The 27,055-nt window shown below is 41.4% G+C and overlaps 1 protein-coding gene across 2 annotated transcripts in view; it reads right to left on the reverse strand.

The window, feature by feature from the left end:
* Nucleotides 1–27,055, reverse strand: part of MMEL1 (membrane metalloendopeptidase like 1) — a 963,690-nt gene that overhangs the window by 343,263 nt on the left and 593,372 nt on the right. For both annotated transcript variants that reach the window (XM_078640928.1, XM_078640929.1), the window contains exon 3: nt 10,762–10,821. In XM_078640928.1, coding sequence (XP_078497054.1) covers nt 10,762–10,821 — 60 coding nt within the window. The remainder of the gene's footprint in view (nt 1–10,761; nt 10,822–27,055) is intronic.

Raw genomic sequence — 27,055 nt, forward strand, 5'->3', positions numbered from 1 at the left:
AAAGGCCAACCATGGAATTTTGCCACATTGATTTAAATTCAGTACATAGATAAGATCTTGCCTGTAGTGTTTAAGCTCATTGGTGATCCAGAGCCTGTGCCAAAATCTTAGTGGGCCTAGTTCAAGGTCTTCCCCTATGGGTGAGAGTCCCATATCTAATCTTAGAGGAGTCAAGGGTGTGCCACGGGGGAGGCCCAGAAGTCGTCTCATGAAGTTATTTTCTACGCTCGTCAGCGCTTTTCCAGCCTTATGCCCCCACAGCTCGCTGCCGTATACTGCAGCCGCCTTAGCTTGCATTTTATACATTTCGATTGCCGGGGCGATTGGTTTGAAGGTGGAGGTGTTCGTAACCTTCAGAATCGCCCCGGACAGTTGAGACAGCCTAATCCGAGAACTTGCTATCTGTGGTTCCCATGCTAGGTTCTCATGCAAGGTCACCCCTAAGTATTGAAACGTTTTTACCCTTTCCAGGCTTACAGAGCTTAAAGAAGGATTTGATCTTGTCTTAGGGGAAGGGTTAAAAATCATGAATTTGGTCTTCCCTGTATTTATCTCAAGACCATACTGTCTACAAAAAAGACCAAATCCATCCAGAGTCCGCTGTATCCCCATCGGAGATTTGGAAAGCAGGAGGGTGTCGTCAGCAAACATGATAGCCGGCACCCTCCTGACTGCCAAAAAGGGTGCATCATTGTCCTTGACATTACTGAGATGGGTTAGGACGTTGTTAACATAGAGGCAAAACAGGGTTGGCGCCAGAACGCAACCCTGCCTTACTCCCCTAAGGACAGGAAACTTGTTTGACAAAAGTCCGCCCCTCCCACACCGGACCTGGGCAAAATTGCCTTCATGGAGTCTGATTATGGCCTGTAAGAGATGCGCCGGGACTCCCATCTCATTTAAAACTTCCCAGAGTTTTTTTCGGGGGACTAGGTCAAATGCTGACCTCAGGTCTACGAACACCATGTACAGCCTCCCGCCCTCAATCCTCACAGTTTTCCAATAGAGGAGAACAAGGCGGAAGATCTGGTCCATGGTGGACGTTTTTTCCTGAAGCCGGCCTGAAGGGGACTTAGAATATCTCTATCCTCCATCCAGTCCAGAAGATGGTCCAATATGAGGCGGGAAAAGAGCTTTTGAGGCACGTCTATAAGGCTGATCGGCCTGTAATTGACTGGGAGAAGGGGACAGCCCTTTTTAAAAATAGGTACTATCTCCGCCCCCAGCCAAGTACAGGGGATCTCCATGCCATCTGCAATAGAATTGAAAAGAATGTGGAGATACGGGGCCCAGATTTCAGAGTGGGACCTAAAAAGGTCACCAGGCAGCTTATCAAGTCCCGGTGCTTTCCCCAACGCCAACCTATCTATTGCACTGGCCACCTCCCCAAGACTGAACTCCAACTTATCACTAGGCTGGGCCAGGAGGGCAGCAACCACATCACTGGTATCATCAGAGCTCTCTTCATAAAGTTTGCCAAAGTGGACTTCCCACACTGAGGCCGCGATATTGGGCTCTACTGCAGCTTTTGGTTCACCTGAACAGGTATTTACCAGTGACCAAAATCTCCTTGAGTCCCTCATTTCAAGGGCACCAGAGAGATCATGCCATCTATCCCAGTCCCAGTCTGACCTTGCCCGGGCCATTACATCCTTGTATTCACGCCTAAGCTCAGCCACTCTAGTCCTATTTGTACCTGCTTTTACTGCTGTAATTAGTTCAGTCTTGGCCTTTTTACAGGCTGAGTTGTACCAGGAAGAGGCCTGAGTCTTTTGCTTGCGCCGCACTGCCTCTGGGTAGAGGACCTCGCCCAAAGCACCCACCAGCTCCTCATGGATTTGAGTTAAACTCTTTTTAAAGTCCTGGGAGCTAGAGTAATTAATTAATTTGTCCAGCTCTTCTAACATGGGGAGTGCTAGCTCATACAGTTTCCTAATACTATCTTTTGAATTTGCCAGTTTCTCCCATTTAACCCTACGCCTATTCGAGGTGAGTACCAAATTACATGGATCCTCCCTAATCTCAGAGGGCTGGGGGCCGGGTGCTAAAACAGAGTGCGTCAAGTGTAGAAGAAGTGCATTGTGGTCACTGTCTGTACGTGGAATTATTTTAAAATCCACGACCTTGGGCCACAAACTAATGTCTACAAAAATATAGTCCAGACGCGACTCATGGTCTTTCCTATTAAAGGTACAATTAGAGGGGGTATCTGAGATTGTTCGTCCATTACACGCCCTTATCGCTGAATTAAGCGTCAAGGACATAATTTGTACCGCCAGTGGGGACCATGATTTGGGATGGGGAGATTGGCACACCGGGACGCCCCAGAAGTCGTCTTCTGCAGTGAGAGCTCCCTCCCTCAGCCCTTCTAAGGGTTCAAAATGACAGTTAAAGTCGCCACCCATCACAATTTTGCAATCTGCAGGTAACTGGCCCAAAAAGGACGAAAGGTCCTCCAGTGTGGGAGACTCCATGGTTGGACCAACAGGACGGGAGTACACATTTATAATTGCTAACTTAGGGGCGTTAGGCCACTTCAATATAACACACTGTATGTCCTGCGAGGATGTTTCTATGTTCTCTGCAGTACAGCCGATGTGACAGGCTACCCACACCGCCAAGCCACCTGAGGGCCTCCCCTACCAGTCCAACTGGCCTTAATTTCAAAGATTGCATATCCCGTTCTGGACAAAGATTCCCTGGCCCAGGTCTCTTGAAAGAGACATACATCACTGTTGGTCACTATGGAATCCCACTCGTCAGTGTGAATTTTATTGGCAATGCCAGCAACATTCCATGACAAGACCTTCAAGATTCCTGGTTGAAGTTTGGATATGGGATCCAGAACCCTGGTGGTGGAGTCATTTGCCTTTTGCAAGACAGGGGGCCCAGGTGCAGGTGTCATATCCTGGTTTGGGAGAACAGAGAATGGTGAAGTCGTGCCGATCTGGTCACTATAGATCTGTGCATGAACTTGTATATTATCAGGCAAGATATTGTCTAAACACCGCTCACTACCAGGAGTTGGATTATCCAGTTGCGGCCTATCATTTCCACAACTGTTACTGGCAGCAGTTCCTCCCGCCTTCCCCTGGTCGAAGTACACAGTAGTAGTTGAACTGGTCTGTTTACCACTACTTAGCTTCTTGTGTTTCCTACTACTCCTCGGGAGTAGCGATGTGTTGGTCTGAAGATCCAACCGTCATTCGCAATCGTCGAGGCCTGATAGGGCCTCAAATCTATTGTTGTATTCCAGAGGTGTAAAGGGGATCAGATGCTCCATCCCCCTTGTTTCAAACGTGTGAACCAATCCCCCAGGATTACTACCATAGCCCCTATGGGGGACCGTTTCCCACCCAAAAGCGTTCTTTGGGGCCATGGAGTTGGGCAATTAAGACATGTATTGGTTGTTAAAATTAGTAACAGGATTACTTGGTATAACAGGGGGTAACCAGGGACGTGTCAAGGGAGCCACTAGGACTCTAGGGTAGAAATATGTAAGGTCACAGGGCATAATTGTTTTACCCAGGTTCCCAGGCATCCAACTAAGGATGTGCCTAACCGCTTCTGGATCTCTAAAATTGACCTCAATATGATCGCCCTTAATGTCTTTATCTCGGCTCCCCAGCCAAGTTAGCCGGCGTACATGTACGATCTCCCCATTAATGTTACCAGGGAGCGGCCTGTTTTGAGTCAACCAGTGCATAGTTTTATTTTTAAGCTTTGTAACCCTGAGTGGGGCAGGTATGTCCAGATGTGGGTCCTTGCTCTCCATGCCACTGGAGTCAAGCTAGCCTGGCTGAGGAGGGGTGAAACCCATAAAATGGTCCCAGGATACTTGTTTCCGGTCCAGGGAAGATCTGACCCAGTAGTTCGGGCTGGAATGTTCCTATGAGTAACAAAGTCAAGACCGATTTGCATATGTCTGGGTTTAAACTTAAATGGCATTGGGAGCAGAAATACAATGGATTTAGGCCCATATCTATAAACTGGGATGAATGTTTGACATTGTTTAACATTCTTTCCATCAATTACCCTTTTTTCATTTGTCACTCCGAGTGGGATAGGTATGCCCAGATGTGGGTCCCATGCTCTCCATGATGTTGGAGTCAAGCTTGCCTGGCTGATGAGGGAGGACCTGGCCTAGCAGTTCTGGCTGAATTGTTCCCATGGGGATCAGGGTCAAGACTGATTTGCATATGGCTGGGTTTAAATAGGAATGTCATGGGGAGAAGAAAAACAATAGATTAGATCCAGATTTCTATACTGAGGTGAATATTTGACATTGTTCAACATTCTGTCCATCAATTGTTCTTTTTGCATCAAACTAGACATGACAGCACAAGTCAATGCCATCACTGCATCTTGCTCCCACACCCTGCAGATGCTGAGGAAGATCTTTATATTTGGCTCTGAAGCAACACTAGAAAAACTGCCACTCACACACGCTGGACTTTGGAACACCCTTTTTTCCGGGGCCACCAAGCAACTCAGTAGAAGAGTACAAGCCAACCAAAACTTGGCAGCCAGACTCATCTTCCACCGCCCACACAGAACCCACATCACACCAACCTCAGGGAGCTCCATTGGCTTCTGATACACAAAAGCACATGTAAGAAATTGGGTTATTGGTTCTACCCAGGTCTGTTGGCCCAGATTGTTACTGTCCCTGAACTTCTGTCTGTACTTTTCTGGGGTCAGAGAATACTTCCTGGCACAGGCTTCCTACATAGCGGATACCTCATTCTGTTCTCATTCTCTAGGGCCAGTAGGGTGTCCCCCCACTCACTAGGGATATGCCTCCACAGACTAGACCCCAATCCTCCTCAAGGATTCTGTGCATCTGTAAAGGAATCTCATAAACCTCAAACCACTTATCAATATTGTCTCCCACAATAAAGTCAGGCACAAGACCTTTAGGGATGTGGACCCGGTTGTCTCCAGATGGCACGGTAGAAATGCTGCCACCATCACTGTTGGACTCGGATGTATGACATTACAACGCATGCTTTTACATCGCATGCTTTTACAACGCTGTTTTTACAACGCATACCATTACAACGCATAGTGCTTTTAGGCGCTGGATAGTGAATTGTTTAATTTACTATTCCAACTCCAGTCCCCGTGGATAGTAGGGAAGGTGTTGGATAGTACATTAAACATATTCCCTATCCTAGAGCGCCCCCCAGCGTAATGCGTTGTAATGGTGTGCGTTGTAAAAGTTGCGTTGTAAAGGTACTGCGTGGTAAAAGTTGCATTGTAAAGGTTGTTTACCGTTGGACTCTGCCTGTCTGACCTTGATATTCAGTTCATTAAGGCTCCTCTTATGAGCCAAACGCTCCAAGATACTTCTATTCTCCATGGCCAGTTTCCTTTGCCTTGCCTTCACGGCCAGCCTATTTTCTTCCATTTTGAGCTTAGCCATCTCCAGCCTGTCCTCCCTCTCCTCCTTACTCTTTGCCAATTCCTGTGGTACAGGTTGCAGGAAGACACACTGTTCCTTGCACGTGAAGGGATCTGCAATCCTGGGAGTAGGTTATCCCCCTCCTCAACAGGTCGTAGGGCAAGAGACACTCTTGTGGGTCTTGTTCTGATCCTTCCTAATCCTCCTCACCCACCTCATCATCTGTTTCTGTTGCTATCGCCAGCGATTGGTGGACTGCTGCCCAAGCCCTCAGCGCCTTTTACAGATCCACCTTTCTGGTGTTGCTCTATGTGTGAAGCTCCCTCTCTTTACAGTACTCCTTGAACTGAGCCACAGTGTAGGACTCCAGGTTAGCCAGCTCAAACTCCATACTTGTAGAGGTGGGTTCAGGCACAACAATCTGAGAATGAATTTAGAAAAACCAAAAAATCTAATGATGTAGAATTTAAACTAGAATTGGCCTTAGATATGGGATGGTGATGTACACCAAATCACTTTATGGCACTGCACAGACACAAGTTCAATCCTCACCACTGAAAATCAGTGTACGAAATTGGGTAGTTGGTTGACCGGGGTGTGAGCCCAAGCCAAGCACCAACAACAATACTTGAAAGGGTAAGGCACAAGCAAACCCAAAATTAATCTGTGCTCAACCCTCTGGTAGCTTCACATAGAGCTGTCAAGCGTAACTTAGAGGCAATGTGTAAAGTATCTATTCAACACTTCAAACAGTAAAAAAGTGGAAATATGCCACAAAACTATTCGATATCACATGAGAAAAATAGAGCAAAATGTAATAAAGAATAAAAGACCAAAATGAAAAAAATCCAATCAGTAGAACAAGAGCTATGAATTTTTAAAGAATAAAGTGAAAAATAGTGCCTCAAAGTATAAAGCACCAACAGGGATATCTGGTTGTGCTGGACTGGTTCAAGGTGAAAAATTCAGGCCAACCGCAGTGGAGCGCGGTTCGGATACAGTCCCAGATCAGTCCCAGTGAAGTTTTACTTTCTCGTGTTTTGTGTCAAGAGTCCCATTCGCGTTGGAGAGGGTAGCAGGCGGTAGTCATTGTTGTTCGAAGAACAGGCCGTACGTCCCAGATAGGTTTGCTGGAGCTTTGCATTGGCAGTCCTCCACAGGATACCAATGCTCACATGTCCCTGCTTAGTTTGCCCTATCACCGCAAAGTTGGAGATGCCTCAGAGTGACAGTTCAGTTATGTGTCTGGAACGGACCGTGCAAAATGGCGAATTGCGAACGGAGCCACCATTTTGTTGTTTCTTGTCCTCTCCCTCGGTCCGTTGGACTTCATTCTGCCGACCCTCAGACATTGTTCCTCGGCTGGACTGCCTTATCTCTTTCTCCCCCCCTAGGCCCCCGTCTCTCCTGTCAACTATCTCCTCTCCCTCCCCTCCCTCTCTCTACCCCCTTGGATGTCTTATTTTTCCGTTCACTCTGTTGAAAAGTCATATACAAATGTTTTCAGCCTAATCATTGTGAAAATGTAACACTGAGTGTATTTACTATTTTGCATAGTTACAACTCTAACAACTAGTCAATGTAGTAGTTCATTGTACTTAATATCACTAGTTTGTGATTCTGAGCTTTCCCGTTTGCATCTCTCTCCTGAGTGACTCTACAATGTATACATTTCCTTTTCTGCTATCCGTATCTCTTCCTTGTGGGACTCTTCAACTCGCTGACTCCCTCCCTTTGTCCTCCATGACCCTTGCCTTTCGTGGATCCTGTCTTTTTTCGGATCGCTTTTTTACCCTGGTATTGAATGTGTTTTCTTTCTGTAATTAATGCGATTTTCTTTTGCCGTTGGTTCCCCCTCTGTTGACCTGCCAGTTCCAACCCGCCTCCTAGACCCTGTCCCTTGTTGCCCTTAGACTAAGCACTCCTTCTCCCTTGTTGGGGAAAGATCCAATATTTTTACTCTGGAGTCTCAGTGACCTCTCTCAAGAGAGTCCACAGCGTCAAGGGAACCATGCACAGCTGAGGCATGGTATGCGCCCCTTACCAAAGCACTCCCTCTCCCCTTGTTAGGGAAGGATCCAGGAGGTAGACCTTGGAGTCTCAGAGACCCCTCTGAGGGAGTCAACTGCGTAAAGGGAGCCTCACGCAGTGGAGATGTGGGAATGATACCACTTCCCCTGGGATCACAGCTTACCGGACCTTGGACGAGGTTTTTACCCGTTTACCGGTTTGTGCCCCCTTCACCCTCCCCCTTTCATGCTCTCTCTCACCCTCCCTGACCGCTTTCCCTCTTTCATTCTTTGTCTACTTCCTCTGCCCCTATCCCCTCTCTCCTTAATCTCTCCCCTTGTCTGCTACGCCGCCTAGCCCTCTGTCCCGTGTGCTTTTAACTTAGCACTCCTTCTCCCCTTGTTGGGGAAAGAATCAATTACTTATACTCTGGAGTCTCAGTGATCCCTCTGAGAGAGTCCACAGTGCCAAGGGAGCCACACACAGTTGAGGTATGGTATGGCGCCCCTTGCCAAAGCACTCCCTCTCCCCTTGTTAGGGAAGGATCCAGGAGGTAGACCTTGGAGTCTCAGAGACCCCTCTGAGGGAGTCAACTGCGTAAAGGGAGCCCCTTGCAACGCCGTTGAGGAATTATACCACTTCCCCTGGGATCACAGTTACTGTACTTTGGATACAGCTATTACTCATCTACCGGTTTGTGCCCCCGTCACCCTACTCCTCTTCGTTCATGCTGTGTCTCTCACCCTCCCCCTCCTCTTTCCCTCCTTCATTCGCGGTCTACTCCCCCTCCACCTACCCCCTCTCCCCTGAATATCTCCCCTTGCCTGCTCTTTCCCTTACGCATATTGTCCTTATTGCTTGTCTCGACCTAACATGTAACTATGTAGCTATGCTCTAATAACTGTGTAACCTTTGTAACGGTGTAACCTGTAACTATGGTCTGCTACTCATGTAAAGCGCTCTGATACCTCCGGGTCTAGCCAGCGCTATATAAAACCTTTCAAATAAAATAAACAAATAACAGTCACAAGGAGCCCAAAACCTTGATTTCAACAGCTTGTGAGCCACACCAAGGGTGCAGTTAGGTATAGGATCTTGGTGGCGTGCATTTTATGTCTCTGAGGCTCAGATCAGAGAGTCACTCTGGGGTCCTGGGCTCAAGATGGAGATACAGGTCCAGTTCTTCTTCCCCAGGCAAGGGGACAACAGGTCAGCACAGCCAGGCAGCATTTCCTTTAGAGTAGCAGTCTAGCAGAGTGGCAGTCCTTGTAGCACCACAGCAGTCCTTCTTCCTAGTAGAGTATCCGCAGGTCCAGAAGTGTACTGAAGAGTTGGAGTCTAAGGTCTTCTTTTTATACCCCGGTTCCCTGGTTTTGGAAGGTGGGAGAAGCACTAGACAGTGGCTTTGAAGTGCATCAAATCTACTGCCTCCCCTTCCCTAGCTCCAAGCTGGCTAAAGTACCGATTAAGGGTTGTTAGGCCCTTTGTGTGAAGGCAGAGCACAACCTATTCAGCTGCAAGTGGGGCTGTGCTCAGCTCCTCCTCCCCACCCTGTTAGCAAATGGCTCATCCAAGCACCCCATATCCTACTATTGTGAATGCCTTGGCAAGGAATTCACAAGGTCTAACTCTCAATAACACACAGTCATGTGACCCAAGACAGCTACAGGCACAAAAGGGCAGGAAAAGGACAACTTTCTTAGAGTGCTATTTTCAAAATTGTAATTTAAAATCTGACTTCACCATAAGTTAGGATTTTAAATTCCAATTCCAGAGACACAAAAAATAAAATGAGCACCTGGGTCTATTAGGAAATTGTAAGAAGGAAACTCCAATGTTATCGTATGGGAATGGTAGGCCTCTTTAGACAGAGATTTAGTAGAAAACAAACTGGGAATCTGCAAAGAAATAAACTTTATAGTTTCATTGTATAATCCACTGTTTAATATGGTGAAACTAACTGAATGTAAGGTGACTGGTATTGTGCTTTCTATTCCTATAGAACAGATTCCATCTAGAATATTTGACCATGGGAATGTGTTGGCAAGGTTACTTGTTGTATGAGACCTAAAATATCAAGTGGTAGGATGTTTTATCAATTTTCAATTATAGTGTCTGTGTGGGCTGTAAGTTAATGGTTCAAAATGATAGTCAAAAGAGTTTTATTTTGATATTAATCAAACCCTCCATCAAGCACTGGGTGGCAGTATAACATAATTATATTGATGATTATTAATTAGACAAGTACAGTTTAATGACCAAAGTTCAACATGTCTTATAATGGAAGGACAACATTCATGAACACTAAATTTTATATTAAAATACTTTCCAGATAGTTCCAGCCCTTCCTTCTTTCCAAAGTAGGTTACTATGCTATCATACATTTGATTCTTATTTAGATCAGGTAACTGAGTAGAGAAGCGATCGTTTTTTGAGCCACATCTCTGAGATAAGTAGAACTTCTTACGATGGGGTGCAGTTGCTAGACATTAAGCGTTTACAGGCACTAGCACGCACAAGCAAGGGCTGGGTGTAGTAACTTGTAGCTTCATTTCTTCATGTGTTAATATTGAGGTTGTTTACTATGGAACTTTCTATCTAATGCATAATTTCTCGCAGCCAATGTATATAATCCTCCAGTTTAGTTGTTAGTATAAAACAGATGGTTTCCCATTCAATATCACAGACATTAGGGATCAGATTTTGAGTCAGCTGTATATGGAAAATTCTTCAATTTCTGGAGACCCACCACTGGAATGTCATCCAATATAGTTACACTATGGTGGAAGACATTGTATCTTTGATTCTTCCCCAGAAGTAAAACTGCAAACTGGTGTGATACCACATTATTGCTATTGGAACATAATCTGACATTAATATAGTGTCCTAAATATAATTTATAAAATATCTCCCCTATTGAAGATAATAATAGATATAGTTTTCTTAATGATATTCTGGACATGATATTTGATCTGTAAGTGTTCTTTGACGCTAAGGCTTCATTATTCCTTCTTTTTCGTTTGGCCTGTTAACTCAGTATTGTCTCTTTAGGGACGTTTACAAAAGGTATAGACGATTTTAGGGTGTTAGTACATTTTCTGAACACACAACTCTGACCCACCAATGCATCAATAGTAGAGGGTGTCCATGGTTGTGCTCCAAAGCTGGAAGAAAGAACATCCTGGCATCCATTGTTGCTGAAGATACCCTATGTCTCCGTATGTTGTGGTGGGCATAGGGATACAGGGTGTATAACTTGATTCGACATCCTCATGACAATCTTATAATGGATAACTGCATTTCATCATCACCATTATATATTTGTGAATGCTAAATTTTAAAGTTACCTGCTGTAACACATCCAGGCGTAGTACATATATTTTCAGAATTAGTAGAAAACTGAGAATCTGTAAGGAAATAAACAGAAATAAACATTATTCTTCTACTGTGTAATGCACTGTTAAATATTGAAAGTTTTATGTGTGAATGTATATTAGTAACCAAGATATATTACTGAATTAGAAACACAAATCTACAGCAAAGATAGTGGAATGTCAGCTCCACACAGTTCCTGACAGTTTTGGAAGTAAATCTAGTATTAAGACATCTATAATATTTGATCTGTCTGCTGACAAAACAATGAAGTTGGCAAATACTGCCAGTTTAATTTGATATGTTTGTGACATTCTTCTACTCGAGAGTTAAATGTTCCTCATATAGTACCAGGGAAAAAAAACCTCACTCAAGCTCCTCACAATGGTAACAGAATTTTACAGTAGAAAACTATTTTTGTACACAGAAGTTGATCCCTCATTCAAGTTATGGTTGCAAGTTGTACATCTTAAATGGCCGCAATTTCAGTTGTGTGGCACGTTGGGTCTGGTGACAGGAAGTCTGTCACCGCACCAAGATGAAGGTTGAGGCGAGCAGCAGAGCGCATGAGTGTAAGGAGAGGTGGCATATGTTGGGGTTAAGTTTGCCCGAAGGAGTCATTATAATAGGCCATTTTGTCAAAGATAGAGTGTAGTATCTGTGGGCTCTACTCCAGACGAAGCCTGGGTGAACTTTCATTTGGGCCTGTGTAACCTTGTGTAAGGTCCAGCATAGTGCATTACGCCATTATACCACGTTTGGTAATTCAGATGTCGTTTGGGTAAAAATTCTATCCAGGAGCACAGGAACAATGCGGAAGAACAGTATCTAAGAGGCTGTTGTACGAGTCACGTGCAATTTTTAGTTTAATTTAGTGGAAAATGGACATAAAGTTGCATTTTAGCTAAAGAAAGAATTGTGTAAAAATGCCACACCACCATTTCTAGTATTTTTACATATTTTCTTAAAACTGTTTGGACTCTTTGCCCAATTGCCCCCAAAAAATGGCGCATATTTTGGCTAGGATTACTAGAGACATTATATTTGTAAGGAGCCGTCTCTGTCCAGTGTATTCGGAGCATGGTGTTTGAGTGTATGTTTTTAGGGGTCCACTGTGAGTGGCCATTGCCCGGATTCAGCTTCCAGTCAAGGAGGAAGACGTAGATGCGGAACTACTGTGTCTCAACTCATAGGGGTCCATAATAGGGTTAATTGCAGATGGTTGAGGGACATGCAAAATAAATCTGGAATTCGTTTGTGAGTCAGCTTCAAAAACCAGATGGGGTTTTGCCCACGAAGAAAGGCTGGATAGGCAGAGAGGCAATGTGTGCACTACATTACACAGTCAGTTGGGAATTGCTACTAAATGACTTTTAGTATGGTGGAGAAAATACTATTGTGATTCTCCTCCAGATTTAGCACTTCCTCCGTGAAATCAAAGACCTCCCACTCCTGCTCACCTCTAAATCAGGCACTTTCATCTGCAGGGGAAAAAAAGGGCATGACACATGTAATAACCCCCAACACAGCCAGACTACATGTAAGCACTGCTTGAGTTGTCACACTTTATATTGTTTTCTTTTGTTCCTCTACTTTTTACAGAAACACTTCAAGTGAAAGATTGTGGCATGTTACCAATGCTCATCCATCTAATGCTACTGTGCTGCATAGTAAAAGTCAGGCCACTGGATAGAAAACCTGGTCACATAGTATAATAAGTATTTTTAGTAAGGTTTGTCACTACTCTGGTATTTGATTATCAATTTTCTGATATTAATTGGTTGTTGATCTACTTCTAGCTTGTCTTCCACATGACCATGGTAACCGTTAGGTTGATGATTATGGACATTAGGAATATCGAGCAATGGCCTGAATGACTTTGACTCCTTCTAGTATTTTGTGAAATGTTTCTTCGAAACAAAAAAAGACATATACGTTCAGTTAGACTATAGGGAGGTTTCTTCCATAACTTTGTTGAGCCCTGATGGAGCGGGATAGAAAACAGAAATCTGTTTAAACCCGTGAAGTCACATTTCCATAAATAAATTAATAATGCTAACAACTTGTGCTGTGTGTATAATAATTCAACCTAGTTTAAAGTTGCATTTTCACAGAACACGCGGGAAACTAACATGTGTGCTCATAAATGTGCATTATGTTGCATTCTCATGTATGTGGAAAATAATAAATTAATCTTGTCTATTGTCATGTCATAACTAATAGCAGCTGTTTTTAAAATAATGGCATGTGCTTATTTTGCTTCCCTTGTCTATGTGATGTCATTTCTACTATTCTAGGTGCACATAAGGCTTTATGGATTTATGAAGACTGGTAGATATAAAATGCTGCTTTATTTGTGCTTTACTGCTAGGTAATTTAGATTAATGGGTTAATAATTAGCAATGATGGGAGGCAACAGAACAAACTGTATTTCTTTCATTAATTATTCTTTGTGTTTGTTTATATAATAGTTTTACAAGTGAAGCTTAGAGATGGCTGCAGGAAAATAGTACCCTTTTAAAAGTGGCGCAGGGAAGGTGGCGCAGAAAATTGACGCTCTTTGAAAAGAGGCCTAATGATGAAAATGGCTCAAGTGAAAATAATTCTCAGAAGGATGGAAAAGGCCTCTGAGCTTTTATTTTGAAAGGTTTTGGATTGAACTGCTAAAAAGATGACTTTTTGGAGAAATTTGCTAACGTTTGCTAACGTGCCACGGGAGTTCAGAGCTGACTGGCTCAAGGTTAAAAGGAAGCTGTCGCTACAAAATGTAGCAGCCTAAGGAGAAGCTGCCAAGACTTCTAAATGAACAATGGACTAGTGAATTTGCCCGGGCATGTAAGAAGGAGGTGTCACAGTTTACTGTGGTACGAGGTGGCTCAGCCAATGGAGAACTAGAATTCGTCTGCTGGAATGTGAAAAATAGTTAGCTCAGCTAAAATTAGGGTATAAGAATAGGTTCAGAGAACACATAGTTGGCTTACGCTCGAGAATTCTGGAGGACGATGTTATGCTGATGGACTTTACACGTGAGGACAGGAGTTTTTATTAATTACTTTATTACTAGGTGATGAGGGTAGAGACAGAGATATAGTTAGGATTTTGGAAATGCTTAATTTTACTTATTCCTGCTAATGAATAATAATTCTTGATTTATGCTCTTTTTTATTAATTCTGAATAAATCTTTCTTCATGACATTTTCTAATGCTTGTTTAATAAAATATCAAAACCTAAGTTTTCCTAGATGTGTTAAAATAAACTTTCTAAAATGACAAGCTGGTCTTGATTATTGCAGATGGTTTAAACAACTATATTTAGATCTTATCGCCTCATGATTCAAGCGCTCTATTGTTGTTATGGGCCTAGTGTTGTAGTGTAAGTTTTGTGGTAGTAGATAGTGTCATTTGTGCAATATTTTGGTGAGAGCGCTGGATCAATTTCTGGTAGCCATCGGACGGTTTATATATGTTGTTTTTGACATACATGTTACATGCATGATACATATATGTTGGTAAATTCATAGGATTAAGTTTTAACACATGTTGAGTTTGTTTATTTTGTGCTATGTGTGTACCGGTACAAAAACTGTGTGATGAGAATGTAGTCATGCAGAATATCTGATCTGTTTCTGTGATATCGCCGAGTATCACTGTTGGTATCGCCGTGTACCAGAAGTATTGTCGCCGTGCAATACAGTGTTGTCACCGTGCAACACAGTTTTAGGGCTAGGTGTGAATCTTGTAATAGTGAGGGTTTTCTAAGAAATTAGAGCAGCATGAGAATAGGGACAAAGCGCCTTCCATAAAACTCACTGTGATAAGAGTATTAGTTATATTCAAGCTTGAGTGAAGGGTAGGGTAATGTCGGTGCATGATTATCTATAAACAGGTGAGAGTCCTGTACGGGTACATGTTTTATATCTATAAACAGGTGAGAGTCCTGTACGGATAACGGTGTTATTTTGCTAACGGTGCATGATTTCTATAAACAGGTGAGAGTCCTGTACGGATTTCATGTGTGTCTGAAGTTAGGGAATTTTCAGTGTGAAAGTGTGTGATTGTTTTGTAAGGTATGTTCAAGTGGAACTCTTAGATACTGTCACTTCGCGGTGCGTTCAGAGGAAAATGAGTTCATATTCTTACGTGTTAGAAGGGTAGGGTAAGAGTTGCTCTACTGGCAAATGGAAATTATCCTTAGTGTGAATAGCGCCGACTATTCCGAAGTGTGGATACTTGAATGTATGTAAACTATCCTAATTAGAGAAGCAGACAGATGAGTTTCATTTTATGTATTCACTAAAATGTACCAAAAGTAATTCTAAGGTACTTAGGAAAGTTCAGGATAAAGTCTGTACCATTCTAAGACTTTATAAAGTATGTGCAATGTTCAAATACATTTAAAAGCTCTGTACGCTAATAAAATTCAATTGAAAAGTGTTCAGCATAGTTGAAAGTATAAAAAGGTGAACTGTGCTATTTTAAAACATTCAGGAGCATTTTTAGAATGTTCTGTGTTAATTAGGCTATAATTAAAGTATTACACGTTGTTAAACATTTTTAAGCAAGTAAAAAGCGATTAGTATTCATTTTATAAACATTCCACGTTTTAAATATAGTATTATATTGTTCTCCGTAGTTTAAAATCATTAAAATGTGCCCCGATCGAAAAATGTAAGGGAGGGGCTGGTTTTGCGAGTGAAACTGTGTGAGGAGAGCCTGCAGCTGCAGCAGCTGCTTACGTCAGAAACAACCGCGCTCGGATTGGATAGAGCGTCTGATTTGTCATAAAAAGCTGTCCCCTGATTGGCTAAAGACGTCAGGAGTGTCTGAGCAAAGCCGCGCTCTGATTGGGCTAGAGCGTCGAGCTATAATTCACTGAAGAGTGTTTCAATTGTTAAGAAGTAATTGCGCATAAATGCGCGTCACCACAGTTATTAAAATTGTTTATAAAAATTAAATGACCCCGTTTTCATTTACTTCCTCGCTAGCTATAACTGCGAGTATTTTATTAAAAACTCACTTCATTTGGTAAACGCGAAGAAATGAGAGCGGGAGCAGCTGTGTGAGCCTGTGACGCTATTATTTGAAAAGAGGAGCATAGCGACTCTGTTACAATCACATTTTGTGAAGGAGGGGGGCTGTTAAGGAGCGAGTGGGAGAGAGAGCTGCCTGCAGCGGCTCCCTACGTCAGCAGCCGCGCTGTAATTGGCTAAAACGGCCCGTCGCGTCATCGCAAGGCCGCGCACCCATTGGATATTGACGCGCAGCGTCATAGCAGGGCCGCTCCCTGATTGGTCTAGACGCCGTCGCGTCATAGACAGAGCCGCGCTCTGATTGGGCGAGGCTCCGTGAGCCCCGCTCTGATTGGGCGAGGCTCTACCATTTGTTATATGGCTATGGCTTGCTCTGATTGAATCGGTGAGAAAAAAAAAGTGTATTACATGCCCAGAGACTGCGCGCTATTTAAAAATACTTCCCAAAGCGAAGCGCGAGGGGAGAGAGACTGCAGCAATGGCAGCATGCGTCACAACAATAGCTGTGCTGTGATTAGTCGAGTGTTTCAGCTGCTATGCTGTGATTGGCCGATGCGCGCCGCCGTGCTCTGATTGGCTGCGTGTTGTAGTAGTCACGCTGATTGGCTGATGTCCATTGTTTACATCTGCTCTAGTGCTAGTGCTTAGAGCTTCGTTTTTTTAAATTAAAATTGCCGGGAATTCTGGTGAAATTGTTTCCATCAATTAAAAGTATAGTAATGAGCCTTAAACGCTGTTCCTAAATAGTAATTGTCTCGAGCATTAAATAAATAAACATTTCCAAGCATTTTTGTTAGTTACTATATTAATTACTGGTGTAATTATAGTGTCCACTAAGCTGCATATAAATCATTAACAGCAGTATAGCAACAATCCTGTTCAAAGGTGGTCGCGCGCGCAGAAACATAATATTAAAAAGTATATGCAGTCCTTGTTCTATTTAGGTGGTTCGGTCTATTATTTGATTTATTGATTAGATTATTACCAATAATGTTTTAGTTAATTTACATTTTACTGCCCAAATTTAAAAGCAAACAGGTTAGGTTTTTCTTTTTTCACAGGTATATGTTGCAGAAGGTGTGTAAGTGAAAAATAAGTACATTTAAAACACATGTGATTATATGTTGGTATTGTTATAAATAAATATTTTGCGTTGCTATTGTTTTTGCAAATTAATTTTTCTTTACAGGTTAATTATAATTAGTGATACAGGCAAATTAGGAGAAATATTAGATTGACCAAATTATAAGATTATTCTACACCTGATAGTGTTAAATTAATTAATTAATTGATCAGCAAGCGCTGCAAGGCAAATTTAGAGAGAACATTTACCGAATTATATAAAGAGAAATAAAATGTCTTCCTTATACAAGAAAATGAAAAAGGTTGTTGCCAAATGCGAGAATAAATTAAAGATTCGAAAATTAGAGAATGTAAATAATAAAAGTGTCAGAGTAGAAAATAGAGATCAGTGTACAATTGATGTTGTAAATATGGATCAGAACAGAAATTCACGAAGACCCCTAGAGCAGATTAATGAAACGCCAAAAGTGTCAGATCAAACTGATAAAGTGCCAGCTCAGACTTCTACTAAAATTGATGCGACAGAAAAGCATGATGAAATGCCTAGTACTTCTGGAATTAATATTCCTGATCATATAAATTCATCAAATGATTTAAAGGAGTCCATGAAAATTATGGAAACAGAGATAGTCCCTGTGCTGGGAAAGGATTAAATTAATTCCACAAATTTAAAGGTCCCATTAACTGAAAAGGTTTATTCTATTGTACTTGAGATTGAACTAGTAGGGATCGAAACTCAGCGAGAAACAGAAATGACTTCAGTTCTAGCAGGTGAGAAGTCTGATACTGATCTGATTAAATTGATACAGCCTGATGAGTCAAAGTTATGTTCAAAGGAAAAGGAGATTGAGATAAATGAGCTAAATAAACAGCTACAAATACAGCGACAGGTAATGATTCAAGAGAATGACATGGCTTCACTGCCATTACAAATCTTTGTTAATGAACAGACAGACAAAACAGATACAGGATTAATTAATGAACAAGAAAACAGTCTAAAAAGAATAGATGCACTTCCAGAATATTGGAATAAAATTGATGTTCTTTTGAGTGAAGACATCAAAGTAAAGGATGCAATTGATCAACAGATTGAAACATTGACTTCTGCAGGTTCACTTTACAGAAATGCAAATTTAATTAAAAGATTGATTGATGATATCCAATTGGCAGAAAGGTTTGCTGGCGTGATATGTGCAGCATACAAAATGAATGATGAACATGCTTTGAGTTCACTAATACTAACATCTGTAGTTGAAACATGCCAGGTAGTCAAAGACTTACAAGATGATGCAACTCATGAGGAGGAAAACACATGGTTGAGAAACACAAGGTTGAGAACAGATTTTAGACAGCGAGATGAGGATGAGATTTTGTCACACAAAGATGGTAGAGTAGTTTTACCAAACAGCATGATTACTGACATGAACAGAATGTATCATGGATTTGCAGAATTTCTTTACCAGAGGTGTCTGACTTATCAGCAAGTGAACACAATTAAGAGAACAGTTGTGAGATTGGGAACGGAATTACAGGAGAGTGGTTCATTGACCAGATTACAAATGAATTTCTGTGAGATGTCACTGCATTACAAACTGTGCTACATTTTTGTGATTTACTGTTTGTTTTCAAAATGGTTTGAAACATTTCAGATGCGACATGATGATATAATTACTGTTGCAAAGTTATCAGATAACAGAAAACATATTGAAAACAGATTGCTCCATTGTACAGATAGACTAGAAATTTCAGATGTTGAGGAGCATGAGGATGTTACTATAAAAAACAGAGATGCAAAAATGTGCCTAGCTGCAGGTACAAAGTGGACAGATGTTCTTCCACTTGTTTTGATGTTTCTGAGAAACACTACTGATAAAAAGACAGATTTAAGTCCACGTGAGATTATGATGGACAAGGTCATGAGACAGACATTTATACCAGAGAAAAGAATGATGACTATCAATGATAGCATCAATTTGGAGAACTGCAGGAATTTATCAGATGAAATGATTTCTGTGTTTGATGAAGATGAAACTGAAGTACAAACAAGAGAAAAAGAGCAAGTATTTGATCTATTACCAGGTAAAAGGATCAGGAAAAAGGTTCGTCTTAAAAGAAATTCTTTAGTGCCAAGGTGGCAGAAAAGGAGGTCAGTCAGTCTTGTCACGACAAATGTAGAGAAGTGCAAAAGACTGAAGAGGTGGATTGACACTGGCCATACTTTTCGTGTAACTACACCTGAAAATCCTGATGAGGATAGTGTCACAACTGCTGATTCAGATTCTGAAGAAGAGCCTGAAGAGAATCCAGATCTTGAAGATCGACAAGTTGGTCGACATCTGGAGAACATGAATATAAAACAAGCCTTGATTGAAGAAGACTTGAAAGTTGTGACTGAAGACTCAGAAAATGATGGAAATCTGCCAGAAAAAGAAGCAGAAGAAGAATGTGATCAGATTGTAATTCAAGACCAGGAGAGTATTGAAAAGCAGGAAAGTAGCTCTGAAAGCAGGAACAAGAATTCTGAAACTGGGAAGTTGAAGGTAATTGAAGAAGAAGAAGATGAATTGCCAAGTACCAGCTACAAAGATGACGTTCCTAACGGAGTGAAGCCGCTGAGTAAAGAAGTACCTGAGTCTGAAGTTGAAATTTCTGACACTCAAACTGATGAGAATGATGAAGATTCTCAAATAAGAAAATTCAGAAAAGGAGCTTGGAGAACAGAATGTAATGTGACCAAGCAAAAGAAGAAATTACTAAGAAAAAGTGATAACTGGCCAGAAGAAATTGAAGGCCTAAAATTCAAATTGAGATACAGATCAAAGAAACAGATTGATGAGATATCAAGTCAAAAAGATTCTGTAAAGAAAAGTGAGGCAGGAAAGAAAATAGAAGTGATAACTGTAATGGAGGTAAATAGTCACAGTCAAAAAGAGATTGAAAAGAATAGTGACAATGATTGAAGTACATACCTGTTAAATTTTAGGTTTTTGTTTTTGGCATAAGGCTGAAGAAATCTTGTTAAGTGACACAAGGTCGAAGAAATTATGTCAGCTGAAAAATTTGTGACATTAGGTCGAAGAAAAACTGTTAGAAGGTTTAAAGAGTATATAAAAAAAAATGACAAAAAAAATAAAATAAAAAAATTTGAAAAAGGGGGTGTTCGAAATTTTTAGAAAATTTAGGTAAAATTTTTAAAATTTTGTTTTATTTTTCTTTGCAAGCTTAATGAAAATATAATTCTGCTTTGGTTAATTTAGGTTATTGTTCTTTTAGAAATTAACAAAGAGAAGTTTAAGGTCAATAGGACAAGCAAAGTTTCAGCTAGTCAAGACAAACATAGTATAATACTGACATTTTATTAGTTATAGTTTTTGCATCACTTTTATTGAAGTTTAGTTGTATGTTACTCAAGAGAAAGAAATAGAACTAGAGGGGTTTCTTAAAACTCAATATGATAATTGCAGATAAACTGATGAGATAAGTCTTTAGAAATACTAACACAGGTGAAATTGAATCGTGTTCATCTTAGATAAAATCTTTGCTAAAATATTGGGTGGTGGTGTGGTGATTTGTTAATCACCAGATGAGGGAGTTGATGGAGCGGGATAGAAAACAGAAATCTGTTTAAACCCGTGAAGTCACATTTCCATAAATAAATTAATAATGCTAACAACTTGTGCTGTGTGTATAATAATTCAACCTAGTTTAAAGTTGCATTTTCACAGAACACGCGGGAAACTAACATGTGTGCTCATAAATGTGCATTATGTTGCATTCTCATGTATGTGGAAAATAATAAATTAATCTTGTCTATTGTCATGTCATAACTAATAGCAGCTGTTTTTAAAATAATGGCATGTGCTTATTTTGCTTCCCTTGTCTATGTGATGTCATTTCTACTATTCTAGGTGCACATAAGGCTTTATGGATTTATGAAGACTGGTAGATATAAAATGCTGCTTTATTTGTGCTTTACTGCTAGGTAATTTAGATTAATGGGTTAATAATTAGCAATGATGGGAGGCAACAGAACAAACTGTATTTCTTTCATTAATTATTCTTTGTGTTTGTTTATATAATAGTTTTACAAGTGAAGCTTAGAGATGGCTGCAGGAAAATAGTACCCTTTTAAAAGTGGCGCAGGGAAGGTGGCGCAGAAAATTGACGCTCTTTGAAAAGAGGCCTAATGATGAAAATGGCTCAAGTGAAAATAATTCTGAGAAGGATGGAAAAGGCCTCTGAGCTTTTATTTTGAAAGGTTTTGGATTGAACTGCTAAAAAGATGACTTTTTGGAGAAATTTGCTAACGTTTGCTAACGTGCCACGGGAGTTCAGAGCTGACTGGCTCAAGGTTAAAAGGAAGCTGTCGCTACAAAATGTAGCAGCCTAAGGAGAAGCTGCCAAGACTTCTAAATGAACAATGGACTAGTGAATTTGCCCGGGCATGTAAGAAGGAGGTGTCACAGTTTACTGTGGTACGAGGTGGCTCAGCCAATGGAGAACTAGAATTCGTCTGCTGGAATGTGAAAAATAGTTAGCTCAGCTAAAATTAGGGTATAAGAATAGGTTCAGAGAACACATAGTTGGCTTACGCTCGAGAATTCTGGAGGACGATGTTATGCTGATGGACTTTACACGTGAGGACAGGAGTTTTTATTAATTACTTTATTACTAGGTGATGAGGGTAGAGACAGAGATATAGTTAGGATTTTGGAAATGCTTAATTTTACTTATTCCTGCTAATGAATAATAATTCTTGATTTATGCTCTTTTTATTAATTCTGAATAAATCTTTCTTTATGACATTTTCTAATGCTTGTTTAATAAAATATCAAAACCTAAGTTTTCCTAGATGTGTTAAAATAAACTTTCTAAAATGACAAGCTGGTCTTGATTATTGCAGATGGTTTAAACAACTATATTTAGATCTTATCGCCTCATGATTCAAGCGCTCTATTGTTGTTATGGGCCTAGTGTTGTAGTGTAAGTTTTGTGGTAGTAGATAGTGTCATTTGTGCAATATTTTGGTGAGAGCGCTGGATCAGCCCCCACATTGCTTAGTGCATATTTAGAGATGTGGGAGCTAATAGGTGTCTCTTGACCAGTGATCCAAAAACCACGAGACAGCTGGTTCACAGTGATTGCCACTCCTCTCTATTTAAGGTAGGACAACCGTCACTTATTTTCTCTGCGTGGCTCTGCTTTGCAACGTATGGCAGATGGAGCAGAGAAAATGAACAATGGCCCCAGTGCATACATAGAAAACTCCTTGGGCATGAGAACCATAGTTATTTTGCATTTTAGAAACAATCCCCTACTTTGGGTGTATGTTACTGAAAAGCAAAAGGGAATACCAAGCAGCCCACAAAAACCATGTTGTGCATTTCAGTCATGCCAATGGATGCTCTATAGATCCCTGACAGACAGGGAGGAGTGTCTAAATAGAAATCCTCTGCCAATGGTGAATGCCATGACCTCTCCCGCCTTGGTGGGCTAGAGAGCCACCTCTTAGGGTCTAAATGGCACAGGTAGTTTTTATCCATCTGCAGGACCAGCAGCTAAAGTTCACTTTCCCTCTATGCATGGAAGAAGTCCCCACAAATGCCGTCAGGACCCAGCACTCAGAAACAGACCTTGTATCAGCCCTGCCTTCCCCCATACCTTTTTCAAATATGATGAAAGGGTAGCCTGACAGACACTCTTCATGTTCAGTTCAGTCTACCAGGCACAGTGCCTTCACTAAATGTGCAGACGTGTGGCTGCCTGAGCTGAACGTGCTGGACTGAAGGTGTCACAGCTCTGTGGGCATCACCTCCTCACCTTGGCAAGGGGCTTGGTGGTCCTACCCCTCAAGACAAGAGTGAGCGTCTTTGATTGCCTTGAATCTGGGAACTTCAGTTTTAAGCCGTAATGTGCCCAGTGCAGAGTGCGTATCAGTGAGTCTCGACACAGAGTGGAGTGAGGCCAGCAGTCTCACTAACCCCATTCCACTCTGTGACGAGTAAGTGACCATCGCCTCGTCTCATTGACTTACCCATAACAAGGTCAACCAGTGAGAGGAGTCGGTAGTCCAAATTATCAGGAACCACTGAGGCTTCCATCACTGCACCCGAGATCATGGCTGCAGCCTGGTATGTGTACATTTTTTTTATGTTTGGTGCATGCATGTGTGTATGCATGGATGCATTTGTGAGTGTGTGCTGTGAATGGGTGTGCATGTGGGTGTGTGTGAATGCATGGGTGGTGGGCCAGTGAGTGTGCATGTGTGTGTGTGGCCCGGACACTCGAATTACCAGCTGCCACTTCCTTCGATCCAGTGCACTGATTCATTTCTCATTTCTTCAATGGTGAAGAGCTGTAATGGGAGCTAGTGCAAGAGAGGTATGCCCAATCAGCTATGTGTTCAAACAGGATATTGACAACTTCATCACCGGCATGATATCACTGAATGCTACTCGACAATTCCTATGAATTGTAACGTAGGCATGTCCATTAGCCAAATATGGTGACATATACAAGTATTTATATTTGTGAAAAGCATATACTGGGGCTTAATTAAGTAAATGAAAGAAATTCATGAACAGAAAAGGGGCATGGGAAGGTATACTAGGTATCGGTAAACACGTGTATATGATTTTAGCATTAAAAAAATCATGCACTGTTGTCATAGATCACAGTGGTATTCAGCTAAAGTGGGATCAGGAGTGGAGTTTGAAGAATGTGCATGTGGAGCACTGAGTGCACATAGGCTTACGCTGCCTAACAAGAGCTGTGTACATGACATACATTGAAGGGTTTAAATATGGGTTGATGTAGGGATGGTGTAAGATTCGGACATGCCCGGTGTTTACATTCACGGGGCACACCCTGTACACAAGATGCCCCTTGCTTATACCGCACCATATACACATAAACAATGCAGTGTATGTATTACACATAGTGCTAATCCAGGATCCATGCCTCGTGAGCCTTTCATTCACACTATGAGCCAGAGTCCCATAAGCACTGTGCACAGGGCACAGTCATAGGTCATAACATTTGTGTATTGTGCTGAAGAGATATCTGCTGTATATAGAACACTTAGGACATGCTTGTGGCCATGGCGACCTTGTCCTGCTATGTACATACTGTGCAGAGAAAAAATGCTGCATTTTAAGTTCTGTGTATATTAAATGTACATCACACGTGGCAGTCTGTGCAGTGTGTAAGGCAATCTGGCCACTGCTTGAATATGCCGAAATATCAATTTTTTCACAGTTGTACATGCAGAGCTTCATCTTGACCATGTCCTAATTAAATCACAGATTATATTACAATTGGCAGCATCAATGGAATTGCACTCGAAATTAACATTCAGTTCACTGACGAAATCACACATGCATCAGGACAGAGTGTGACTGTCTAGACGAGGCTATTCTTGGCATGCACAGCATACAGGGCATGACTGCTCTTTTCCTGGGTGCAGAATATACAGCCATGTCCTGTGTTTACTATTCACAATACATAGGTGCAGGTAGTGCCATGTAAGGACATCACACTTAGAGTGACCAGAGGTTATGTCCAGTATATTCACGGCACGCCATGTGTGCAGAATGTAGGGGACTCAGTCACATGCAGTATTAGCAGCACATGGTTTGGCACAGGCCATGACCTGCTATTAGAGTATACTTGGCATGACTGAGGTCATGCCTCATGGAAACTGCACAGATTAATTTTATAACGTGATTGGGGATGTAATATTTGAAGTAATCAACGATGTAAATTATGTCCTACATGCTATCAGAAATATGAAAGCTGTTTTAGAATACTTAACTTTAACTAGTATGCATTTGTATGCTGGCAGCTAGAATGCTGAGCAAAGTGGCTCACAATGGCTGCGGGGTGTCGGGACAGGGGCACACATAGTGGCTGCAGCTGGCATGGGTACAAGCATAGGATGCAGGACAGGTCGGAAATACAGAGGGGCTGCCTGGCCAGGGTGGCACATAGGGGCTATGGAAGGGTATCAAACATACAGATGCTTCAGGAGGCCAAGAGCACAAAGAGGGAAGATAGGGATATAGAAAGCTGCTGCTGGGGGACACATAGATGGTCCACAAAGGGTGGTGGGTACCTGTAGAGTATGTTCTGGAACAAACAGACGAGCTGTAGGGGATCACAAATTTACACAGACGGCTAAGAGGGGCTGGATTCTGGGAATGGAGGCACAAAGGAGTTGCAGGGTTGTAGGGGCTAATAGAGAGATTTTAACGTGTGGCTGGTCACAGAAAGGGGAGGCTGGGGAAACAAAGATGGACAGCAGGGATGGGACACACCAGTCATCATATGCCAATACAGAAACCCACACACAGACCACCTTAGACCAACGCTACCCCTTCAATATGTAAACAAACCCACCATCATAAATCTACTCTACTAACATCATAAAGAAGCTATCACACCCACATCACACATTCATACAACCAACATTCTGAGTCAGCACACCCAATATGTTTTGTCAATATATAACCATCAGCATACAACACACCCACTTTTATATGTCCATACAATTAACATCATACAACAGCACACCCTACATCATATGTCGACAAAACTGACATCATTTAAAACAACCACCTTTATACTTCCAAACAAACAACATCCTGCATCAAAACACCCAACATCTTACATCCATTCAACAACATCGTAGAACGGATCCACCACCATATGTTTCTATAACCCACATCACACACCAACCCAAGCACCATCATATGTCTACACAACCAACATCCTAATTAAACACACCCACCATATTATGCCAACATAGCATCATTATAAGTCCACAAAACCAACGTCATGTGCCAACAAATTCACTATCATATGCTGACAAAGCAACATCATATTCAATGCATCCACCATACTATGTCAAGACAAGCAACATCATATGTCCATACAACCACATTCATCCCCACAATCATTTATCTTCCACTCAACCAACATTATATGCTGAACACACTTCTCTTTACACATCCATACAAACCTCATCAATATGAAATAGAAAAAGAGTATGAAATTTCCTAAAAAAAATGAATTTAAAAGGAAGTTGAGGTAAGCCAATATATTAAAAGTGCCTTTGCAATAAATATTAAAACAGTCATGAATTTCTGTGGTTAAGCTGCTAGTTTCATCTAATGTTTCCAAGTCCCCAGTACTAAGTCACCCTTAAGTTCCACACCCTTTTCAACAAAAAAAAGAAAAACAACCCACACATTATGGAATATCATTAACTTCTAAAACCACTCCAAAACCATCCATATATCTTTACAAGTAACATCATATGTCAACAAACACAGCAAAATATGCAAATGCATGCACCTCCATTGGGTATCCAACAACCATCATATTACAAGTCATAATCATACAGCTATCCAACCAACATCATCTACAAGTGCACATCCAACATTATATGTCAGCAGAACCACCAGTAAACACCCATATACATCCTATTATGCAATTACACGGCCACATAATTATTCCACCATCAAAAGGCCACACAGCCTCCACCATACTCCCACAAATACACCACCATACACCAACAAATCTAAATTCACACATCCATACACCCACCGCAGTTCACGCTCACAACCACCAGCATATAGGTACAAACTCACGATGATATGCCAACACACTGACCATCCTGCACACACACAACCAACATTTACCAATAGACTACAGTGCCACTACTAGAAATAAGTTATGCAATCATACATCCTTTAACACAGTTAGAAAGATGATTAATGATTCTCTCACACACATCTGAATAATGTGAATCTTTTTTAAGCAATAACAAGGTAAAGGTAGCGCCTTAACTCTAGAATTTTGTAACCTCCTAGTTTTTATGGCACAACTATTTTAACATAGCAGTCATCATTAGCTCCCTTACAACTTTTGTATTTTTAGGTAACATATAGATGCTTCGCAGCTTACGAAGTTCAAGAACTACATTTGCAGCCAGATGCATCAAGCATCCATTTTGCGATTCCTTATTAGCGAAAAATAAGGAATCGCTAATAAGGAATAGCAAAATGGTATGCAAGAAGGAATCGCTTAAAAAATAGTGATTTCTTTGAATTCCTTAATTGTGACTCGCAAATTGCGAGTCGCAATTAAGGAATAC

The sequence above is a fragment of the Lissotriton helveticus genome, chromosome 5_1, assembly GCF_964261635.1.
Source record: "Lissotriton helveticus chromosome 5_1, aLisHel1.1, whole genome shotgun sequence".
Taxonomy (NCBI): domain Eukaryota; kingdom Metazoa; phylum Chordata; class Amphibia; order Caudata; family Salamandridae; genus Lissotriton; species Lissotriton helveticus.